Here is a 20,798-nt window from a genome sequence, read left to right as displayed (position 1 = left end):
CCATGAAATTTTGTATCAGTATTTCTTCTGAAATAATGAATGGATCTTTAAGGTTCATACGTACGTAACCATTTCTAATCAAAGCTCAAATTCCTTATTATTAAATGCAAAAACAAAGGCAAGAAGAGAAAAGAATAGAAATTATCCAACTTTTGAGAACAAAATAAAGATAAAAAAATAGTGGGCATCAAGATCCATCTAGGATCTCTTGTTCAAATTTATAATGCAAATAAGACACACAGGAAACTAATTAGAAGATTAAAGTATCCCCTTTGAAGAAGAAATTAAAAAAAAAGCTTTAAACAACAAACAAAAACAAAGACACGAGAAAATGAGGAAAATTGCATCATTTATAAAAACAGAAACATGTTATTTTTGCAATTTACATATTTCAAATTAAAGCCATTGATAATATGCAAACACAGAGTAATGTAGAATATGTACTACTATACTGCCTGCACATAATTTTACATACAAAATATAGCATTTCTACCCATAACCTGGCATCCACTCCCTTCTTCTGACCAGCGAAGGGAGATAACTGTAGGATAATTGAACCAGGATTAGCGGAACAAGGACAACGTCCATGACAGTAGGGTAAGCATGCCTTGTAAAATTGCAAGAATGCTGTCTGTCTGATATCATATTATTTGACTTATCATCGACTGAAAGTCCATGTTACCCAAAGCAGGAAAAGCTGCATTTATGATTTTTAAAAAATTAACATGATGTATGCAACACTTTGATTTGAATACATCAGATTATAATTAACATCAGGTTACATACTTACTAAGCATGTTTCATCTTTCAATAACTCTCATAACAATCACACAGATAAATCAACACATAGCACATTTTCTGTTCATCTGTTGTCGCATTGGTAAATTGTTTGTCCTAAAACATAGCTTAATATTCACAAAATCTGAAAACATACACAATAAGAAAACTATTGTGCGGATCATATGATGTATACACATGCACGAAAGCAAAATGCAACAATCTATTACAATCAATAACTACACACATTCTAGCCATTCCTTCCTCAATAGAATTCCTTGCATCTCCACACTAAAGGTCTTTCCACAGGGAGACCCTGTTTTATATTTCAGAGCACCAATTACGCACTTATTTTATCCATCGAGTCCTGCTTAGTGAAGTATACTTCAGTATGCCTCATTACATATCAGTACTTTTTTCTGTCAAAAACCATCAATTTTGCTACTAAAGTTTGTCAAGGCAAAACTAATAGATAAGTTAGGGTACATGTTATGACAGCATATACTCCGATACAATGTACACAATAAATAGGTATCACAGTGAGTTGGAGGACTCGTGATGTCATCTGAACTGATATACTGGTATACTGTGTTCTGGCACATGAATTAGATTGAGTGATTGAAACCTGCAAAAGAAAATACATGTTTTTTAATGTTTAGTATATTAATATTATTACGGTATTAATGAATGCAGACATATTTGTATGCATTTAAACAGTCATTTTATTGAATCAAAACAAGATTCCTCAAAACATATTAATGGAAATATTATGCACAGCAGGTAATGTAAAAGGTAATATTTACCAGGTAGTAATAAACTGTTGTTTTTTTTTCAAATCAATTTAGAGAAGATAAGTGGATAAGTGCCAAATAAATGGCAAAACTTGATTGATAACCAATATGTAATTATGTAAGAAAAGTAAATTTTGGGTGATTTGGCTAATTAAAAAAGTGCCTTTACCCCTTCAACCTGTATTAGTATCTGCGATGAAAGTAAATAACTGGAACAGTGGAGGATTTCAGCACAACAACATTGGTTTACAATTGTGTTACACTTACCATTCAGAACTTCTATGATAGTAGTAGCCTTCTATTGTTGATGTAGACTTTTGAAAGCAGATATAATAAAATCCAGCAAAAGATGCTCCATTTATGTCTTTAATAGTGTGGTCTGGCACCAGAAAATGTTCCTGTCAATACAAAATGTCAATGAAAGCATTGAAAATTGATAAATAAGAAGAACAAGAGATCCCAGTGGGATCTTGGCGCCCACCGTGATCTTGGCGCCCACCGTTTGAGGATCTGATTTCAGTTCTTGAAGATTTGTTGTTTTTTTTTGTTACAGGTGTTGTAAATGTTCATGAACTGGTCTTCATTGAATGTACTCAATGATGGCACAAGATATTTTTATTAAGCACCTATTAGCAAATATCATTTGAAAAAGATCCCAAAGTATTATTAGATAGCAGTCAGTTACAGGTGGATAATAGACATGATCTTGAATCAATATGATAGAATATCAAAGAAAATATGCTTGTGTGAAATAAGCGTTGCATATACCAGGTATGCATGATATTCAAACTAAAGGTGGTTATTGACTCATAGCTGTTGGGTGATCTGCACAGGCCAACTAGTTATGCATTAGGGTATTTGTATATATATCATGTATCAAGGACACTGGATGTATTGAAATACACTTTTTGTTTGTATTTGTTTTTTGTCCTATTCACAGCCAGGGTCATTTAAAGGTAAAATGCACAATTAGGGACCAAGGGGAACCTGCATATGAAATTTGAGAAAAATCCATCAAGTATTTTCCCAGAAATAGCGATAACAAACTTTTACTTTCAAAATCCAAGATGGCCGTCTGTGGGCCATCTTGAATTCGGATCAGTCCAAAAAGGTATAATGCACAACTAGGGACCAAAGGGAACCCGCATATGAAATTTTTAGAAAGATCCATCCAGTTCTTTCCAAGAAATAGCGGTAACAAACCTTTACTTCCAAAATCCATGTTTGCTGACATGTGGCCATGTTGATTTCAGAACAGTCAAAAAAAGTACAATGCACAATTAGGGACCAAGGGGAAACTGCATATGAAATTTGAGAAAGATCCATCCAGTACTTTTCCAGAAATAGCTGTAACAATAATTGTTGACGGACGGACGGACCACGGACGCAGAGCGATTTGAATGGCCCACCATCTGATTATGGTGGGCTAAAAATAGGGATTTATGCCATAATATTTTAAAGGGATATTTGCTGTGAATGTGATACATAATTATCCTCATTTCTTAACCAACAACACTATCTTTTATTGTAAACAATTGTGTGTTACATGAAACAGCAGAAAACAAAACAGTTATAGCATCATCTACAAAGCAACGAGTAGCTAAACAGTGCAATGATAGTTCAAGGATCAAGATATCAGCATGACAGATGGAAAGACAGATTACAAAACTATTGTCACAGCCACACGGAAACTTGGTGTGTTTAGATAATGGAGCTGACCAGGAATTGCTATATCCACGGTACATTAGTAGCAAAATTTATACTTTTTTTAAGAATTCAATATTATCATTAGCTGGATGTGGTAATAGGTCAATTATATGTAAGAGAAGGTTAAAGCATTTTAGTGACTGTTTGAGAGGTGTAGTAATGTCTTTTCCCAATGTAAGATATTGTCAGATTAGGGGTGATAGCCAATGTTATTTGATAGCCAACTAAGTACAAGCTAACTGTAAAATCCAAGGGTCATCATACTGGAAGTAAAATAATTTGGATGCAACAAAATATAAACTTGACTTGCATCTTCTAATAATAAGACTAAATGTCAAATTTTACTCCAACATTGCCTGCCATTCTGAGAATATGAATACCTGGATTGGTCAAACTGGAAAAGACTTCAATAAATATATTTATTGAGATAGAATATAGGGGGAAGGGTGAGAAGTTGTTAAAAATATATTAATTCATGAGCATTCTATGTAATACACAGCACCTTGTATTAAACTGGTTAAAAAAGACTCACCTTCCATCTCATGAATACATAATCTGTTGTCTTTAAATCTTCATAATCAAATGTATCAGAATTAAAAGTCTTTGCAAACTGGTAGAATGATAAAAATTTCCCCTGAAAAACAAACAACAACAAAAGTACTCAAACTTTTCAAAAGTATTTTTTTTTTTGCATCTTTTTTTAGAATTTCAGACTAATACAAACAAATTCAAGAACCTGGAAGATCATGGTTTTGTACTGTTTATTTGATCATGATGAGAAAATACAGACATTTGATACAGTTCCTTTTACCATCTTCTCTCTTGCTAAACATGCAAAGACAGTTAAATTGAAATTGGTAACAAAACCATTTAACAATTAATTTTTTCTACATTATGTGTACTGCATCAGCAAAAATTTCATCATGTCACAACTGCTTTTTTTTCCTTCTAATATATATGTCCCCTCGTTTCTTGGTATGTTTGGTGTTATTTACTGTTTCTATTAGGCCCATACTGTAATTACCTTATGTTTGAGAGATTTTACAGCAGACATATTCTTACTGTACGTAAACAGTCTGTAATATACCTACCCAATGCTTCCTGTCTACATCCTCATCTGCATCCCATTTCCTTGTAAGGAAAGGATGTTTTCTGCTGATTATTTCCCCATCAAAAAAAGTGGTCAAAGTTGGATACTCTTCTGTCAGTCCTTTAATCTTCAAATACCCGCACAAGTAGGAGCTTTCCATATCCACATGCTGTAAAGGAAAGAAAAAGTTCTTAACACTTCATATGTAGCTTGCATATGTTTTGATGATAAAGTATACCAAGTTAGATGTACATAAAATCCTGGAAACAAGACAACACCAGTGTAGCACCACTGAAAGAAAATATCCACCTTATCAACAACAGCAAAGATAAGAATTCTTATCAAACAGTTCTCATCAGTATTGACCAAAGGAAAGACTAACCTGAAGACATCAAAGAGTAAAGGCAAATATTCAACAGATCAAAATCACAGAAGATGGAGAAGTCAAACTATCAAGGAAAATTAACCCTACAAAAGCATCAGGACCAGATAACATCCCAAATAGAGCACTCAAACAGTAAACTGTCCATCTAGCACAGCAAAGGAGACAGACATGCAGCAGAAAATTACCGACTGGTATCCCTAACATCAATACCGTGCCTAACATGCAGTCAAGTGAATAAACATGTGGAAAAATCATAAAATCTTTACAACATTAAAGCATAGTTTCAAATCTGGGTACTTGTGTGAGATACAATTAGTAATCACCATCACCGATAAACTGCAATCATTTGATCAAATTAAACAGACTGTTAAAGCAGTATGCGATTTCTCAAAAGCATTTGATCCTATCCTTCACGACAAACATCATTTCAAAATAAAACAATACAGGATCAGCATGGCTAACATCATTCAAAACAAAATGGAACATGTAGGTAGTGCTTAAAGGGGTATACTCAGACAAAGTCAATGTGGACTCTGGAATTCCACAAGGCACTGTACCAGGCCCCATCCTCTTTCTGTACCAAATAAATAACCAGTCGGAAGTGGTTAAGTCCTCAGTAAGACCCTTTGCTGACAGTTACTTATTATGTAGGGAGATAAACAACAACAAAGATCATACAGTACTACAAAAATGATTAAAATATTCTAGAAAAATAGGCAATGAAAAATATTACATCTTAAGTAAACAAAACAAAAGGAAATGTTTCTCCTACACACTGACAACCACATCCTGGAGCCCCATCCAATCAAAATATAGGCATCCAAATTGCAGAGGATCTCAAATGGAAAGAGCACATTTACAACATCCGTAAAAAACGCTTGGATTCCTACCTCTACACAACCAAAGAGACAGCGTGTTTAGAAAATATACAAAGACGAGTGCAAGATTCAAAACAAACGACTACAAATCCAAAGAGGAAGGAAGTATGACTAAAATACTACAAGACCTAAACATTCCTACACTACAAAGGAGAAGACTACACCAACGTTTGATACCTTTCTATAAAATAATTGAAGGGCAGATACCAGCAATACCACCTGAACAGCTAATTACGTTATAAAACAAAAGTGTAGAATCAAGGCCAAAACATACAAGAACTGTAAAACATCCTAATACTGTGATATCATTGGTAAGAAACATTTAACAGTTAATCAGTAGTTCTCCCACCAGACAATTTTGATAAATTTTCTTTTTATGCGTATAGCCATTGACTAGAACCATCTGGAAGACAGTACTGTCTCAAACAACATTGTAGAGTCTTTCAAACTTGCCCTGGTGAGGCAACGCTACTAGAGAACCCTCTCTGTGTCATATTATAGCCCAACAGTGAATCTATGATGTATAAAATACAGATACAGATGTGTGGACAATCTATACGATATGAAAACAACTTTATACAGTTTGTACTCTGGCAGATAATCCAATTAGTAAAGAGAGGTGTAATAAAATTGTTCTATAACACTGAACTTATAATCCAATTAGTAAAGAGAGGTGTAATAAAATTGTTCTATAACACTGAACTTTACAGCTCATATGAAAACGTACAGTAACTAATTGTTAATAAAGGACTAATCACCAATATATGAAGTTTTCCCAATTTAGTTATGGCAGCTGTAGTACTTGTTTATGGAATTACTTGTATCAGTGCACATATTAGCCATATTTTTGCATTGAATTTTAGGTAGCACAGATAACTTTCCACATCGTTGCTTTTTACTTTAGCGACAATGAACATTTGCCATGATATTCTACAAGACGCGTAAATTATATGTCATGTGTTTACAGAGACATGGCGACAGTCATTCAAATCCTGTTACCTGTAAAACAACTTCCACATCATAACAGTTTCCTTTGCTTTTCTGGTGACCCTGAAACCGTGATCCATTGTACAGCAAAGTTGTTGTAACCCCAAGTTGTTTGGAATTCGCAGGAGGAGGTGGATCCAACTTCACAGGCATGGTTACCTGTCGATTCTGTGTTTGATTTAAGCCGGAAGTTTATAATTTTGTGACCCGATCGTCGATTCGCTAAAATATAGCACATTCCTCGCTTGACCAATCAAACAAGGGGTTGTAACTTTTTGTCATTCAAGATGGCGACGCCCATGCGATTTTTGCACAGATGCTTATTTGCTGAAGGGAAAACATGTATCTCACGAATTATCAGAGAAAGGAAGACGGAAGGATTGACATTCAGCCAGATTCGACAAAACGCTTCTCCGGCACGTGGTATGAGTTGCATATGATTGTTTTGATGATAATCGTTCACCACGATTTTCTGCAAAACATGCTTATTGGGGATATCCTTGGATTTACGAAGATGCACTGGAACTCCAACATGACCTCTCATTACAGAGGATTTTTACACTCTTAAATCAGGCACGTTACTGTGCATGTAAGTCAGAACACTCTTTTTAATGCCGAATCTGTTTACAATTCAATAAACAGCCAAATTAAAGTCACGCATATGTTCATTGCTGTCGATGGCAATATTAAATAGTAACTAGCCAACACATGTTCGAAAACGTTTGCAAATTATGAATAAAAAGTTTCATTAATGTTCAACCAATATGATATTTAGTTATAATGCCCCAAGAATATACATGCACATAGACTACCGTATCAGTTTTTGGACCACAGATTCTGAAAATGTAGTTATCATATAAATACCTGTACCTTTGCATTTTGTCTGTTTTTAATAAAGACGTTGAGACTGACTTGCATACAAATGTGTCTGGGCTGTAATGAGAGGACATGTTTGAGTTCCAGTGCAACCTCACAAATCCAAAGATGTTGCCAACCTGTCACTGAGAATATATTCTGAAAAGGGTCTTTAGATAACTACTTGTACATCTGCTTGTTTCTTATACTCTTATGCGTTTTACACATCGGGCCAATGGAAATATATATGCATTTTTCATATTTATAATTCCTGGTAAAGTGATAATAGCATTTGATTTTAACAAAAACTTTGCTAGTCTAGACTTTGCCAATTTTAAAATTCAACAGGAAATTGCAAGGTACCATAGGAAACTTATTAGGCCCCGAGTCTAGCTTAAACTTGGAGGTTCTGGGTTTAAATCATGCTCTGTATTACAAGCAGCTTGCCTTATTGCAATTTCCCTTTCCAGTTATCATAGACACAGGTTCCTGGAATACAGATTTTCTGAAGTAAGAATTACATCCCTTTAAGCTTGTTTTGACATCAACCACAGTTTATAAATAGATGGATATGTAATGAGATCACTAAAAGGTGCTCTTCTCAAAATACCTGCCTCCTTGTTGACTTGTGCACATGTATGATGATATATAATGTTGAGGAGGCATGTTTTACAAATATGTATTTGTTTTGTTTATCAACATAGTTTGGTAATCCTCCAAACCCTTTAGGTTAGTAGCTGAGAGTTCAACTCCATCAATTTTGTTTCCATTCTTGATACTCCAGGGATTATGATCACTTTCTGCACCCAAGGAACATTCCTTGCAAAACTGAAGGCATAAATGAAAGTGCTTTGATTTGCATAAAGTGGGTTTCAGGAGAAAAAAACTGACCAATCAGACTGATAAGTACCTTTGAAGATTACAAAGGAGTGACACCAAACTTCAAAGCCAGTACAATATATGGTTAAGTAACCTTGAGATTCCTTTGATGTACATCAGAGGATCAAACTAGTCTTATTGTCTTATCCACCAGATGCTGCACATGAAACCTTGAATTTTATGATGAAATGTTCTAGCAGTGCAGTGAGTGTAGCGCCTGGAATATCGTGTATGTTTTGTTTCATATTGACTGAGTTCATGCCTTGTCTTATTGCATTTACTTCCTGATTTCAGAGCTGAAGAAATTTTATAAGAATGCTCATGTTGTTCAGGCAAATGGTAGGTATATTTCACAGAAATATTGAATTTGAAATATAAAAGGAAAGTCAAATGAAATAAAAAATCTTACGTTAAATACTGTGATTTGATCCAAATACATCAATACATATATCATTGTGTTTGGATTACTTTTTGTAAATTCAGATTTTAAGGTGTGCATTGTATTTATTTTCATAGGATGGTTTGAAATCAATTTGGACAGCAGAAAACTAAGAACACCAACAGGAAATCTGTTTCGTGTTCCTAATGAAACTTTAGCAATGGCAGTAGCAACAGAATGGAATGCACAAAAAGACACCATCAAAAGACATAACATGCACCTGGTAAGACATTGTACAGTGGTCATCAAAAGCTGATGCAGGATTCAGTTGTTACTGGAAAAGTATTTGTCCTATTTTATTGGGCTGGATGTATTATACTTAAAATACATGCTAGTTATATAGTTTGTCTCTCTACCCAAAAGCTAATAAATCATTGGTTAAGTAAGCAAACAATTTTATTTGAAAATGTTTTTTGGACCTGAAATTATTACGAATTTAGGACAGTTTTACAATTGAAGTTTTATTATTTTTGTTGGAACAAAACTAGATTTCACGTAAAAGAGCTTGTTATCTTCATTTCCTTACCTCCAGATCAATTCAGAATGGCTATCTTTTGCAAGCTGCCTAGCTTTCTTCCTGTCATATACATGAAATATGCTTTAGACGGCAGGTTTATATATTTATATTATGCATCAAGACATTCTTAATTATTACTTGTATGAAGTACAGTTGAAATACATTATCTCTAATTTCAAAGGACCATGGAAAATATTTTGACTTGACCAAATGTCTTCTCAAAGTGTCTAAATAGCTAACCTTTAATTTGATAATTAAACTGGTAATTAATCTGCAGAGACCAACTGTTGTGTGTACAATGGACAGACGCACTGTAGTTAGCATGTGTTCCACACAGGTGCCTTTCTACTCTGTGTATGTATTGACCGATTTCGTCAGATGTGCTGATGCTTTAACAAAATTTAATTTCGACACAACATACAATTTTTCCCTTGCTTTACAATTGAAGGGACTGAAATATCACTTTGACTCAAACAAAATTTTTACTCAATGAAATTCAAGTCATCCTAACTAAAATTACAGAGATATAGAAGGAAAAAATCGGGACTTGGAAATGATTTTCACTCAAACAGAATTTCGACTCAAGTGATTTCGAGTTTCAGCTGTATCTGTTTTCTTGACAGAATGGTTTGTCCAATACAGCAATTGATAACCCCACTGGTAGGACAAAGGAAACAATGACAAGAGGACTGATACATTTTTTGGAAACTGACACCATTTGGTAAGTTTAACATTGGTGTTAGTCTGTTGTTTGTTTCACCCCATGAATCTTACAGAGATGATAATTGTCTGCTGGTGACGATGATTTAGAAGTTAGAATGGGAGCAACACCAGACTAATTTATGCATATTTATAAACAAACAAAAATGAAACAGAATTTGTCTACTTTTGCATATACATTTTTTATTAGATACCTGTATAGTTACCTGAATTGCATTTTACTCCCATTTCATTTTGTCTGTTATTTATACTCTATGTTTTTATTCTTTTTGGGCAAGAAATGTGAAAATAAAGTGGGGACAAAATTTCCAAGTTTTACTGTTGGCTGTCTGTTTGATTTTAAATCTATCCCAGAAATAAATGACAGAGACTTGAGTATGTTTCTTCAGGGAATACATCAGTTGATAACAAATATCAGTATTTTTAACTGAATGTATTGCAATACTCTTTGATGTAATGATCTTCAGATTTTGAATATTTACCTGATCCTGTGTAAATGCTTACTTTTTTTTGATATATTATTTTAATTGTTAAATGGTCACCTATGTACCGGTTATTATTTTGATACATTTTGTAGAAAACATGTCAGAAGGTTGAGAACTGAAAGATTATGAATTACACAAGTTTTTACTGGAATTAGTTTCACCTGAATGTATTTCATCAATAGTTACAGATTAACAGAGCCACAAGATTTAGCACAGCTCCAGCAAAAGCAATGGGATCCCGTTATCAAATGGGCAAGTGACAGGTCAGTAAATACTAGCTTATTCTGATATTTAAGATTTGTTGTCTTGTCTTTGATGAACAGATTATATTTTACTTACCAAATCAGCTGTTAAGTCCATGTTTTAGTGCCTCTGTGTTTCTCATTTAACATTTCCAAATACTGGTATTATGTTTGAATTAGAAAGTCTAAAATACCTGAAATATCACATGGTACAGATTTTCTGAAGTGTTTGTTTCCTTCTTTACTTTATGAATGTAAATATGAAATGGTTTTACCTTATACTAGTACTTAATGCAAGAATTTTGTAACTGGTACATGTATTTAAGGAAACTGAAGCCTATGCAATTAGTATCTATGGATAGCATTAATCAGTATGTTTAGGTTATTTCTTAATCTATCCCTTCAAGTTTCTTAATATTTTCTGTTTGCAGATATCAAATAGAATTGAGTACAACCACTGGTCTGCAGAGCCTTGTCATCCCAGAAAAGACCAGTCAAACCTTAGAAAAGTATCTGCTTGTCAATAATGAATGGGCTTTACATGGTAATAATACATTGTAAATGCATGATTATGAAAAAAAAATTGACAATTTTTGTTACCTGTATCATGACAGAACCTTTATATTGGAATTACCTGTGACCTTACCAAGCCATGTATTAATATTACTGTAATGTTAAGTTAAACTGATTAATTCATTATTGTTCTATAGGTTACCAGTTCGGAGTTGAGGCCCTGAAGTCACTACTGTTAATGTTAGCTGTGGTCCATAAACAGGTGACAGTAGAACAAGCTGTCTATTTGTCAACACTGGAGAGCCAGTATCAGGTAAAACATCTGGCACTAGTCTTACCATTATAGAGAATGAATAATTAATCCCCTACTGCTGACACAGAAAGGACAATTGAATATCAAATCCATCTACTTGTTTTCTCTCCTTGCAGAACCAATTCATTAATACATAAAGAAGTTTTCATGTCAAGACATTGACTTATGTACTTCATCAGTCAGTGGTAATCATTTTCAGATAGTTGTTTAGAAAAATGAGTTTTCCATTACTCAAATCCCATACCTCTTTCAAAGTGGAACTGGTGGATTATGCTCCCTTAAAAATCATTGAAGCTGGAGTATATAAGATAGCATACTATTCTATTCACCTTTGAATTAATTATATATCTCTAGCAATACCAGAGTACAGACTGAAACAGTTTATCTTTGAAAACACATTTACTTTGACACAGGATACAGCTACAAAAACTTCCTTAATAAAATTGCAGGTTTACCTACAGTTTGTAGTCAAATGGATCAGATAATAATGAATTTGTCTTCTGATCCAATGGGTGTGTATAGACTTTAGAGATATTGAACAAACTGCCTTTTCATCCTTCACATATCTACAAAACTTTGTGAACTTTCTGCAAGTTGCAAGGCCTAGATATTGAGATGAAGACTTAGGGTAGCACATGAAATACGTAACTATTTGATGTTGCATTGATCATGGTCATAAGTAGCACTTGAAGTATGTGTTCACATCATTGACACAAACTTGTCCAGGTGTATTTTCTGAATGGCTGGAATTTCGTAGATGTAAGTATTGATAGAAATACACTGGTAAAATTCTCATTTACACTGACTGATCTGTATCTCTTTCATCAAACCAGTATCCCTCTGATGAAATGTATCTAAAGGTATGGTGTATCTTCTTTGTTATTTTCACATGAATCTAGCTTTTGTCAAGTTTGTTACTTTTATATTTGACAATTTTATTTTGCAGACAAGTTCTTGGGGCAATGTTGAATGGCATCATGAAGTGGACAAATACGACCTTCAGGCACGTGTAGCTGCTGCTGCTCTCTTTGTTCACTGGTCTAGTGAGAAATCTAGGGTCTGGTCCAAAACATAACTACTCTTAAAACGTTAATAAATGACCAGTGCCAGTATCAAAGACTTCCTCTCAAAATACTAAGTTTTATATTGACTTAACGGTTAATAAAGCAGTGAATTACAAACAAGTAGTGGTGATCATTTATCTATTGATTTTGATTGTCTGGCTTTATATGTACATAACCTTAAATATGATGACATCAGGAAATATATATATGCCATATAAAAAACACTTGTTGCTCAATGATCTGTGAAGTCTTGGAACACCAGTCCGTGATGAATCTTTTCATGTTCATCTGCTAAAGTCAAACTATTGTAAGTAATTTCCATGTTACAGGGAGGCAGATCCTTTAACACTTTCTTCATAAATTTCTTTGTTAAATTGTTAAGAAAAAGGTATATAGGGAGTCATCAGTATCTTTAAGCAGTAAGGGAAATGGCACAGATGTGGCAATATAAAATATATGATATAATATCTGTATTGAATATTCATTTTTATAAATAAAAGAAAAACAATTCTTTGGAAAAAATCGTTCTTTTACTCAAAAAAGTATTAGCAGTCAGCAGTTATGTTATTTTGTTTGAAAATGTTCATTTTCTACTTCTTAATTGTCTGCTATAGCAGTAATCTGTTATCGGTCATCATGTGCCTGAAATCTCCCTAAGAATACTATTCTGGAATAAACCTGATTACCCTGGTACTTTTAGAAATGTTATTTAATGGAAGTGGAAAGTCTTACTTTCACTCAATTTTTAGAAGGTGCCCATTTTAAGAAATGCAAAATATGTCAGTGGGATTGTCTAGTTAGAATACAGGAATACAACAATTATGTGTGTAGACTTATCAATCATTTATTTCTGTAAATGTTTTTATATGATGGAATACACTAGTTCCAACAATGATTGATGGGACTGTACAGCTGATGAAATAGTTTATATACAATTTATAAAAGTCATGCCTTTATACAGTATTATGTTACAATAGAACCCATCTAGATAAGCCACCACAGGGATCAAATACTGTAGCTTAATGTCCTGAATAAACACCCTGGAAATCGACCATCTCTAGTTAACTTGGAAATGTTATCTGTACCAGGCCCTTGATAAAGGTTCAGTTTAGATAGGTTTAACTCTATTAAACAAATATTGTTACAAATCTGCAGACGACTGTGGTCTATATGTATCACAGGTATTTAAGTTTTTCTGCAATCGCACTGCAAATTTGCATCTAAGAATGATATCACAGTTCTCTATCATCATCCCAGTGGTCCATTTCGAATGAAAGCTTGATAAAGCACCGACCACTCCCGTTAAAATGGCCAGTCTGAATAGGTCACAATCATAATTTATCACAGACACTTCCAACAAGGAATCAGTAATTTCCAGCCTGTAACACATCCAAATTGTCAATTTCGTCCCGTAAGTGATCAATGAGATTGTTAATTTCTGTCACTCTCATACGATTTCTGGCAATTTCTTCATCTTCATGAATTTTGTCAATTGTTGTTTTTAGCCATTGGTTGATTCTAGTCACCATGTCATCTTCCTTGTTGTCTATCTTAAGCAGGTGAACATCATGTGATGAGGAAACAGCATTCATGATTGTGTCCTTGTCCACAAATAACTGTAATCACAGAAACATCCCATTAAATGTATTAGCTGGTAACAATTGAAGGGTATTGCTTATGTGCAGTTTTGTAGAATTCCAGTACAGGGGTATGTATGAGGAGTGACAACTATACCCATGATAGGGCTTTCTTTTATACTTAATAACAGATAGAGCTCTGATGGTTAGACCATATTTAGCTAGATATTAGATCTAATGGTACAAACAAGTGCTACATAAGTTACATAAGGCACCAGCACACAGATGAGCGCAGCTGCACTGACCACACACAATTCACATGGCCTATCTAAGCTGACCTGTGCACTAGTATTTAAATAATTAACTACACGTAACATTAGCTATAGATCAAAAAAGAGTACTGACCAACATCTGAATGCCTACCTTATCACAACCTAGGAACAGTGTACATGCACATTTCTCACTATACATTTGTATTACTTTATCAAATTACTTTGATTAAATAACTTCTTATGTTTCACAATTGACACAGAAAGAATCATTTGAAAATTAAATATTGTTTCCGCCTCAAACACAGAATAAATTCTATAAACCATGTCAAGACTGGGTGAGGCCAGAAAAAAGGGCAAGGATAAATTTCATGCTTTGTGATCAAGGTACATTTAGCAAAAAGTATTAAACAACACCTTTATGTCAAGAGAACTCAATATTAACAGAAATCTTGCAACATATGTGCAATCAATATCATGTTGTGTGCATGAACATGATACAATTTAACAAGAAAAACCACAAGGGACAACTTGAACATTTTTTTTTTCAAAATGAAAAAATAAAAAGTATATATAGCCTTTCCAAGTACATGTGTGTTGTTATACTATGTTCTGTGTTTTACTGGATATAACCAGTTTTGTTTAATTATACGAAAACATAATGAGGTCTACTTTATACTGAATGTCAAGTTTCAGCTATCAAAATTATGTTTTTACAGCTGTTATGAATGATAGCATTCTTCTCATGGAAAGATTTCAGTAGTGCTATCAGCCATCTCAAACAATCATGTGATCAGATATCTCAAATAAGAATCTCTTTCAGGAGACAAGTTATTTTCTGTCAGAAATCTATGAGAGAAAGGTGATGCTATCAAATCTCCCTTTAGAACACAAATGTTAGTTGATGCCTTTATAGAAGAATTGCTGCAACAAGTATGAGCTGAAGTGCTTGAAGAGTTGTCACTTCTTGATATTAAGTAAGAACTCACCATTCTTAAGTCTTCATTGATCTCATCATCTAGTTCATTTTTGAGGACCTTTTCCAGTGTGACAATTGCAATCTCCATCATCTTCTCGTGGTGGAATGTCTCCAGGTCCCGACACTGTGCCAGGAAAGCCTGGATATTCTCCTGGAATGAGGCCACTAGATCTTGCATGCTCCGCTCGAAGTCTTTGATAACATCCTACAGGGATACAAGTGAAAACAGTATTTAAGTCTATGGTACATGAACAGTCAATATCTTTCATTTTGATTATGTTTATAACCATACACTAGTCTTAATCTATTTGATAATGGATTCAGACAAAATTATTTTGTAAAATGTAAATGGAATGTATATGTCTGCTGTGAAAAAATTGAGCAGTATAGTACCTCCAACTGGTCAACAAGTTGTAGCTCAAGCCCCATGAGTTTGTCCCACAACTCTGAAACTTGTTTGTTGTAATCTGCCACAACAGACTCCAACACCTTCTGGTCACTGATCTGACTCAGTTCTTGCATTGTCTAAAAAATAGGGAAAATAGATTAACAAAGCTGGGCATAAAGTGAAGTCACCATCAATGTTTTACTAAACTTTAGTTTCATAATTGATTTTATATTAAGTTTTTGTCCTTTTTATTTACTTACTCTCTTTTTAACAACCATGAAATTGTTGATGGCCTGCATTCCTAAATTCTTGTTCTCCTGTTTAGCATCCTCTACACATTCCCAGAATTGCTTCACCTCAGAGTCACGCTTTTCATGTTCCTTCAAGCCATATTCAAACATTTGATGGCAGATGGCAACAAATTTATCCTTAAAAGTGAAAACTGTCAAGGAATATAATTAAAAAATGGACTTATGCAAACCGAACAAGAAGTCTATGGACCTGAATGGTTGACCAATTTTGACACCACCCATCAGCCCCTGTAAACATGTGATTAATACCAATTTGCCATCTGATAGCAATGATTTTAACCAAGTTTGAATTATTTCCAATGATTATTTAACAAATGATTCTCAAAAACATGATTTCCTGGTAAAGTTGAACTCCTCCCAAGAGGAAAATGTAGGAACCCAGGTTGATGAAGTTCTCAATGTGGGTGAAGCCCCTTAAGATCCTTCCATCTATGAAGAGTATACAATTCTATCAAATTTGATAAAACTGACCACGTTTGTATAATATCCATGCCACAGAAATTAAACAAATCATGTGACTTCCCTATACATGTATAAACTATAAGTTACCCCCTCCCCTGGAGAAATGTAGGACCCCAGGGTCATGAAATTCACAATTTGTGTAAAACTTCTTAAGACCATTCTTTAAGAACTTTTGATATATTTCCTGGTAGTGAGAAGATTTTGGAAACTGCAATCAATTTGACCCTTTTTGACTTTTGGTAATGAAGGTGTTTAAAAAATTTGAACTTATCACTGATAAGTTGAACATAATAAACATTCCTGTATGATCAAAGTCTTAAACAATATCAGCTTCTCTTGATACACAATTCACTGATACAATGTGCAATGTAAAGTAAAGGATATGTCTGTAAGAGATCTTCAATTCCTGGCATTTCGCTCAGCTTCTGTCCCTCAGAATCTTCCATATACATCATCTCAAACAAGTGTGGTCCATCCATTAGCTCCACATATGCTGCCTTTTTAACATAAAGGACTTAATTTAAAACATATAAGACATATTTAAAACATATATGATTTGTATTCAAAACTCATGTATAACTGTCCAAAGAAAATATTATCTTGCATCTACTAGATAAATAATCTAACATGAAGCTTTTAGGTGAAGATCCTTCTCATGCTGCAGAATACTTTTACATATGGTTATGTAATTTTTCTCATAAAAAGAAAATGATGTAGAATTGAGAAAATATAGAGATTATGTCATGAAGAATTGGAAATTGTTAGCTGTGTAATGTTTATCCTATTTACCTTGTGGAGCTTCAGCTGTTCCTTGTTCCTGATCTCCTCCTCCTGTTTCAATTCTGCCTGTTTCTCATTGTGTAACATTTCTTCTCTTTGAATCATGTGTTTTTCCATGGCATCTTCTCTCTGTTTTGTAGTTTAAAATCAGTATTTGTATAATGTCTATTAAAAGTAATGAAGTAATATGGTAGAATTATATTGTACTGTATATTGCAGAAAGAATCCTATATGTAGTAATAAGCCCATTCATATATATTGCTCATTACAATAAGAGTCAATAAGGGCAATAAGCCCACTTCCTGACTTGAAGTTGGAATTCTAAATAACAGTAACTCAAAGTGTAGATTCAAATAAATATTAACAATGTTGGTAATGCTGAGTACATGTATGTATGGAATACTGAAATATCATAAATACTGGTGTAGTTGTTGTATGGTTGAAATCATGAGTCACGCTAGAACTCAAACTAAATGTAGATTTGAAGTTTACTAAGATATACTGACTGACTGTTTGTCCACCAAGCGGTAATCAAGGAAGTCAATACCAGACAGGAAGGCAATCACATACTGCTTGTAGCCGTTCTGCTTACAGAAAGGATTTCCAGCCAGGTTTAAGGTTTTCATTTCCTTAAACCTTCTCAGATATAACAACTGAAATAAGAAACATTCATCTTAAGAGCAATGACAATTTGATGTACATCGTATAAATGGTAATAATTAAGAATCAAAATTACATTCCATCAAGAATAAAATATGATTCAATAATTTGATTTTATCAATGGTTCAGCCTTGCTTATTACGGTAAGAAATTTTATTTTTCTGAAAGAAAACTTTGCTGTTGTTTGTACTAAACAAAGAAGCCAAACAACTTACATTGCTGAGTTCAGTCAGCATGTTGTTTCCGATGGAAAAGACATGGAGATTTAGTAGGGTGTCCATGTTTTCCAGTGTAGCAATTCTGTTGTTGTACAGTGTTAAATCCTCCAGTTTAGTGAGTGCATTGAGACCCTCAATCACCTCAATATTGTTGAAGGACAAGTCTATTTAAATAACACAATATGATTAAGTAACTATATCATGTGTATTTTGGTCCATTAAAACTATAATCATGCATATCCTGACCAGCTCATTCTTAGGTCAAGTGTCAGTAAAATTATTACAAATTAATCATGTAGGGCATGAAGAGGGGGTTGCAACATATTGAATAATTATGTGACATATTGAATAATTATTCCATCAAAATTTTAAATGTGTTCAGATATATTCATATCAGCAAAAGTGAAATCAACTCCTGTCAACAATTAAAAGCCTGTTTTATTTCAATCTGATCTAGAATAAACTTGATGGAAGAAAGAGGAAAGCGATAAAAACTTTATTGAAATATCATAGTGGTAGTATAGCGTCATATTATCGTATGATGTTGACCTATCTATCATGTTTTGGTGATAGTATAGTGTCATATTAAAATATGATGTAGACCTATCTATCATGTATAATTACTTACCTAACCATACCAAGTTGACCAGACAATCCAAACCTTCTATTTTCTCTATGATATTGTTATCCAGCTGTAATTTTGTTAATGCTGTAAATTCCCAGAGATTGTCGATTTTTAAGATATCTGAAATGCAATAAAAAAGACTTTTAAAATAATCATAAATGAAATGAACATTCCTGCCATTAGAACCATATTAAAGTTAAACAAGTCATTACTATGGATGATAAAACATTTGTTGCTTTTATACATTATCTCAACAAAAAGTTAAATGTAGACAATGTCTGCACTATTTATCACTAAATTTTAACATAATGACACAAAGACTCTAAACATTACAATGAAAATCACATGTACATTTTAAAACTAACGTATTCCTTCAGTGAATATTGAGTCTTTTTTTATCAAGACTGGCTGAGTACCAGATAGCCAATATTCTATGAAAGTCAACAAAGACAAGTTATTTAAAAGTGTTGTGACATTTAATCATTAGTTAATTTAAAAAAAAAGGAAAAGAAAACATGTAGACACACTGATATAAATTTAACTGGAGATACAAGATTATGGTATCGCTTATTAAATTTTTGATCTTGTTAAAGAAAAAAAAGAAATGTTCACTATACATGAGTATGTTTTGGGTTGGTCTGTACATACGTATATGGCTATTTTCTAAATAGGGAGTCAAAATGAAGAATCGTGTAGCATTTTGCTTTACTGTGTATATGACTTTACTTTCATTTATGTATTTTCATCTCGAAAAAATTATCACATAATTTTTCTATAAGGCCCACCTAGTACCATCTAAAGAAATCTAGAGGAACAATATGTATCTTGCCCCAGGATCGCAGCTTCCTACAAAACACACATTTGAATAATTATCAAAATTTACACATTTGATTTTCTCTTCAGGTTGCAAAGTTTAATGCATTACCAACAAATCTATAATGACCCCCTTAGACACCTGGATGGTCATTGCAATATATATTGTACTTTGAAATAAAATGAACATATAATTTATTCAGACTCTTACTTAAAAAATCAAGTCTTAAGGATAACACATCTCCAAAATCAATTCCTTCTGCCTTTGCAATTTTTCCTGCTTCGTCTTTAGGTCCTTGCTCCTCCACTGCTCTTTTCAGCATGTCTTCGTCGACAACTGCCGGCTCCACCGTGTCATACAATCGACTCATTGTGATCGGTGGAACACAGCCTACAGATTTCTGCAGAAGAAAAGATATCAAAGGTACAACTCGATTGTCATATGATTTCGTAGTGGCCGAAACAACTCAGGTTCGAAAGCGTAATGCCCCATAGAAATTTGATTTAGAGACCAATCACTTTCAAGGTAAACACATTTCCACTTAACGAAGAAGAGATTAAGAAGCAACCGATATGGAGACCAGTTCATTCTATATAATTGTTAATGGAGCACGACAAGCAGCAACGATGTTAACTTAATTTAATCTAAAGACAATTGTTCTTTCAGCACAATAGGTATGGTACTTCACTTGCATTCTTTGTATTTTTACTGTGATGTACATATGATGCATTAATATATGAGGTATATGAAATGATTCCGTTTCAGTCCTTAGTAGCACTTGCAAACTATTGCTAGTTTCAGATAAAGTAACAACACGTTTACATAAAGGGATAGTTTTTAAGAATGCTGACTTTACGCAGAAAATGTCGTTGAAATCCAACAGTGTCACACAAACCTACTTAATACAAGTTGTTTACATCGAATGTCTCTGATCTTTCTGATCGAAGTGTGCCAAGATGGACGCTGTTACCACAGAGATGTCAACTTCCGTCTTTTTATTTCCGGTGAATGATAAGAATAACATTATAAAAATACATCTTAAACCCTTTCGACACACTTTTTGCTACAAAATT

General features: G+C 33.7%; 3 protein-coding genes across 3 annotated transcripts; 1 reads left to right on the top strand and 2 right to left on the bottom strand.

Moving 5' to 3' along the window:
* Positions 1–332: 332 nt before the first annotated feature.
* LOC132561063 (glucose-induced degradation protein 4 homolog) lies at positions 333–6,786 on the bottom strand. The gene is made up of 5 exons (XM_060225783.1): positions 6,628–6,786; positions 4,367–4,534; positions 3,808–3,909; positions 1,836–1,966; positions 333–1,402 (listed from the first exon to the last, which is right to left on the bottom strand). The coding sequence occupies exons 1-5, from the start codon at positions 6,766–6,768 to the stop codon at positions 1,339–1,341; spliced, it is 606 nt and encodes a 201-aa protein (XP_060081766.1). The 5' UTR covers positions 6,769–6,786; the 3' UTR covers positions 333–1,338.
* A 116-nt stretch (positions 6,787–6,902) lies between these two features.
* LOC132561066 (ATP synthase mitochondrial F1 complex assembly factor 2-like) lies at positions 6,903–12,765 on the top strand. Its single transcript, XM_060225786.1, has 8 exons — positions 6,903–7,038; positions 8,644–8,688; positions 8,866–9,011; positions 9,929–10,026; positions 10,693–10,773; positions 11,184–11,296; positions 11,463–11,578; positions 12,525–12,765. Exons 1-8 carry the CDS (start codon positions 6,903–6,905, stop codon positions 12,651–12,653), a joined length of 864 nt encoding a protein of 287 aa, XP_060081769.1. The 3' UTR covers positions 12,654–12,765.
* A 716-nt stretch (positions 12,766–13,481) lies between these two features.
* LOC132561072 (dynein regulatory complex subunit 3-like) lies at positions 13,482–20,095 on the bottom strand. The gene is made up of 10 exons (XM_060225795.1): positions 19,936–20,095; positions 18,915–19,031; positions 18,284–18,450; positions 17,915–18,061; positions 17,418–17,537; positions 17,013–17,125; positions 16,116–16,290; positions 15,861–15,992; positions 15,478–15,672; positions 13,482–14,258 (listed from the first exon to the last, which is right to left on the bottom strand). Exons 1-10 carry the CDS (start codon positions 20,093–20,095, stop codon positions 14,007–14,009), a joined length of 1,578 nt encoding a protein of 525 aa, XP_060081778.1. The 3' UTR covers positions 13,482–14,006.
* Positions 20,096–20,798: the final 703 nt, after the last annotated feature.

The sequence above is a fragment of the Ylistrum balloti genome, unplaced genomic scaffold, assembly GCF_031769215.1.
Source record: "Ylistrum balloti isolate Yb309-2 unplaced genomic scaffold, AGI_CSIRO_Ybal_v1 Utg371144, whole genome shotgun sequence".
Taxonomy (NCBI): domain Eukaryota; kingdom Metazoa; phylum Mollusca; class Bivalvia; order Pectinida; family Pectinidae; genus Ylistrum; species Ylistrum balloti.
The sequence above is the reverse complement of the archived record's forward strand: the minus strand, read 5'-3'. Positions and strand labels throughout refer to the sequence as shown.

Bases quoted from the DNA above. Each gene is read 5' to 3' on its own strand.
- LOC132561072 (XM_060225795.1), bottom strand. From the start codon at position 20,095: ATGAGTCGATTGTATGACACGGTGGAGCCGGCAGTTGTCGACGAAGAC. The intron at 19,032-19,935 runs GTAAGAGTCTGA...ATTGCATTTCAG, and splicing joins CTTAAGACTTGATTTTTTAA to ATATCTTAAAAATCGACAAT. The intron at 17,538-17,914 runs GTCAGTATATCT...ACTACAAAACAG, and splicing joins GCTTGGTGGACAAACAGTCA to AGAGAAGATGCCATGGAAAA.
- LOC132561063 (XM_060225783.1), bottom strand. From the start codon at position 6,768: ATGCCTGTGAAGTTGGATCCACCTCCTCCTGCGAATTCCAAACAACTT. The intron at 1,967-3,807 runs GTGAGTCTTTTT...TTGTATTGACAG, and splicing joins ATGTATTCATGAGATGGAAG to GAACATTTTCTGGTGCCAGA. The intron at 1,403-1,835 runs GTAAGTGTAACA...TTTCTTTTGCAG, and splicing joins TATCATAGAAGTTCTGAATG to GTTTCAATCACTCAATCTAA.
- LOC132561066 (XM_060225786.1), top strand. From the start codon at position 6,903: ATGGCGACGCCCATGCGATTTTTGCACAGATGCTTATTTGCTGAAGGG. The intron at 9,012-9,928 runs GTAAGACATTGT...TTTTCTTGACAG, and splicing joins AAAGACATAACATGCACCTG to AATGGTTTGTCCAATACAGC. The intron at 11,297-11,462 runs GTAATAATACAT...ATTGTTCTATAG, and splicing joins TAATGAATGGGCTTTACATG to GTTACCAGTTCGGAGTTGAG.